We start from the raw sequence: 2,144 nt of genomic DNA, 5'->3' as shown, positions 1-2,144 counted from the left end.
CACAGCCCCCCCCATACGCCCCCTCCCACCCTTTGGGGACCCCACTCACGCTCGCAGGTGGGTTTGGGGGTGCTCCAGCGCCCCAGCTTGGTGCAGTTACTGCGGGTGCTGCCCACCAGGCGGAACCCGGGGTTGCAGCTGTACTCGGTCCACGTCCCCTCCACCGGCACCCGCTCCATCGCCCGTGCCACCGCCTGCCCGTTCTCCAAGCTCAGGTGCATTTTGGGGCAGGTCCTCACTGGGTGGGTGGGTGCAAAGTGGGAGGGGTCAACCCCACACCCTTGCCAGGGTGACCCCTACCAACGTAGCGGGTGCTGGTTGGGAGGGCTGGTGACGGGGATGGTGAAGGGGTTGGGGATGGTGATGGTGATGGTAGCGGTGGTGGTCATGGTAACGGTGGTGGTAACAGTAAGTGTGATGGTATGTCGATGGTCACGGTGATGGTAAGGGTGATGGTAGCAGTGATGGTCACGGTGATGGTCATGGTAAAGGTGATGGTAACGGTGACGATGATGGTAGCGGTGATGGTAACAGTAAGTGTGATGGTATGTCGATGGTCACGGTGATGGTAAGGGTGATGGTAGCAGTGATGGTCACGGTGATGGTCATGGTAAAGGTGATGGTAACGGTGACGATGATGGTAGCGGTGATGGTAACAGTAAGTGTGATGGTATGTCGATGGTAACGGTGATGGTCACGGTGATGGTAAGGGTGATGGTAGCAGTGATGGTCACGGTGATGGTCATGGTAAAGGTGATGGTAACGGTGACGATGATGGTAGCGGTGATGGTAACAGTAAGTGTGATGGTATGTCGATGGTAACGGTGATGGTCACGGTGACGGTAAGGGTGATGATGATGGTAACGGTGATGGTGACGGGGATTGGTGATTCTAACAGTGATGGTAACGGTGACAGTGATTGGTGATGGTGATGCTAACAGTGATCACGATGGTGACGGTAACGGTGATGGTGACGGGGATTGGTGATTCTAACAGTGATGGTAACGGTGACAGTGATTGGTGATGGTGATGCTAACAGTGATCACGATGGTGACGGTAACGGTGATGGTGAAGGTGACAGTGAAGATGATGGGGATGGGGATGGTGACGGTGGTGGCGCTAATGGTGATCACAATGGTAAAGGTGATGGTGACAATAACAGCGATGGGGATAGTGATGGGGATGGGGACGTTGACGGAGATGGTGACGGTGACAGGGATGGTGACAATGGTGGGCATGGGATGGTGATGGTGACAGTGATGGCAATAGCGACGGTGACGGGGATGGCGATGCTAACAGTGATCACGATGGTGACGGTAAGAGTGATGGGGTCGGGGACATTGATGGGGATGGTGACAGTGCTGGGGATGGTCACGGGACGGTGGTGGTGACGGTGATGGCAATAGCGACGGTGACGGGGATGGCGATGCTAATGGTGATCACGATGGTGATGGTGACGGCCATGGGGATAGCGATGGGGACGGGGACATTGATGGGGATGGAGATGGTGACAATGGTGGGCATGGGACGGTGATGGTGACAGTGATGGCAATAGCGACGGTGACGGCGACGGCGATGCTAACGGTGATCAGGATGGTGACGGTGATGGGGATGGTAACGGGATGGTGACGGTGATGGCAATAGCGACAGTGACGGGGATGGTGATGCTAATGGTGATCATGACGGTGACGGTAACAGCAATGGGGATAGCGATGGGGGTGGGGACATTGATGGGGATGGAGATGGTGACAGTGATGGGGATGGTCATGGGACGGTGATGGTGATGGTGATGGCAATAGCGACGGTGACGGGGATGGTGATGCTAATGGTGATCATGACCATAATGGTGACAGTAACAGCGATGGGGATAGCGATGGGGACGGGGACGTTGACAGGGACCAGAGATGGTGACGGTGACACTCACGGCAGCGGCTGGGGTGGCCCATGGCGGTCCAGGTGCCGTCGCGCTGGCACTTGCGGACTTTGGGCCCCACGATCTCGCGGTCGGGCCGGCAGACGTACTCGATCTCGTAGTCGAAGGGGAGGAAGCGAACGCTCTGCACCTCCTCGGGGGTCAACCCCCGGTAGCGGATCCCCCCGTCCCGCGGCGGGTGGATGATCTGGCAGCCTGGGGGGTGGGGGGG

General features: G+C 57.6%; 1 protein-coding gene across 1 annotated transcript; it reads right to left on the bottom strand.

Annotated features, from left to right (window-relative positions):
• Positions 1-49: 49 nt before the first annotated feature.
• On the bottom strand, positions 50-2,126 carry LOC104082757 (gamma-aminobutyric acid type B receptor subunit 1-like; the record flags this gene model as incomplete). The annotated part of the gene is made up of 2 exons (XM_009585995.1): positions 50-238; positions 1,925-2,126. Coding segments are annotated over 2 exons (391 nt in total), but the record flags the coding sequence as incomplete, so codon positions are not given.
• Positions 2,127-2,144: the final 18 nt, after the last annotated feature.

Source organism: Fulmarus glacialis, unplaced genomic scaffold, assembly GCF_000690835.1.
Source record: "Fulmarus glacialis isolate BGI_N327 unplaced genomic scaffold, ASM69083v1 scaffold16239, whole genome shotgun sequence".
Lineage (NCBI taxonomy): Eukaryota > Metazoa > Chordata > Aves > Procellariiformes > Procellariidae > Fulmarus > Fulmarus glacialis.
This window is presented reverse-complemented; position numbering and strand designations above follow the sequence as displayed.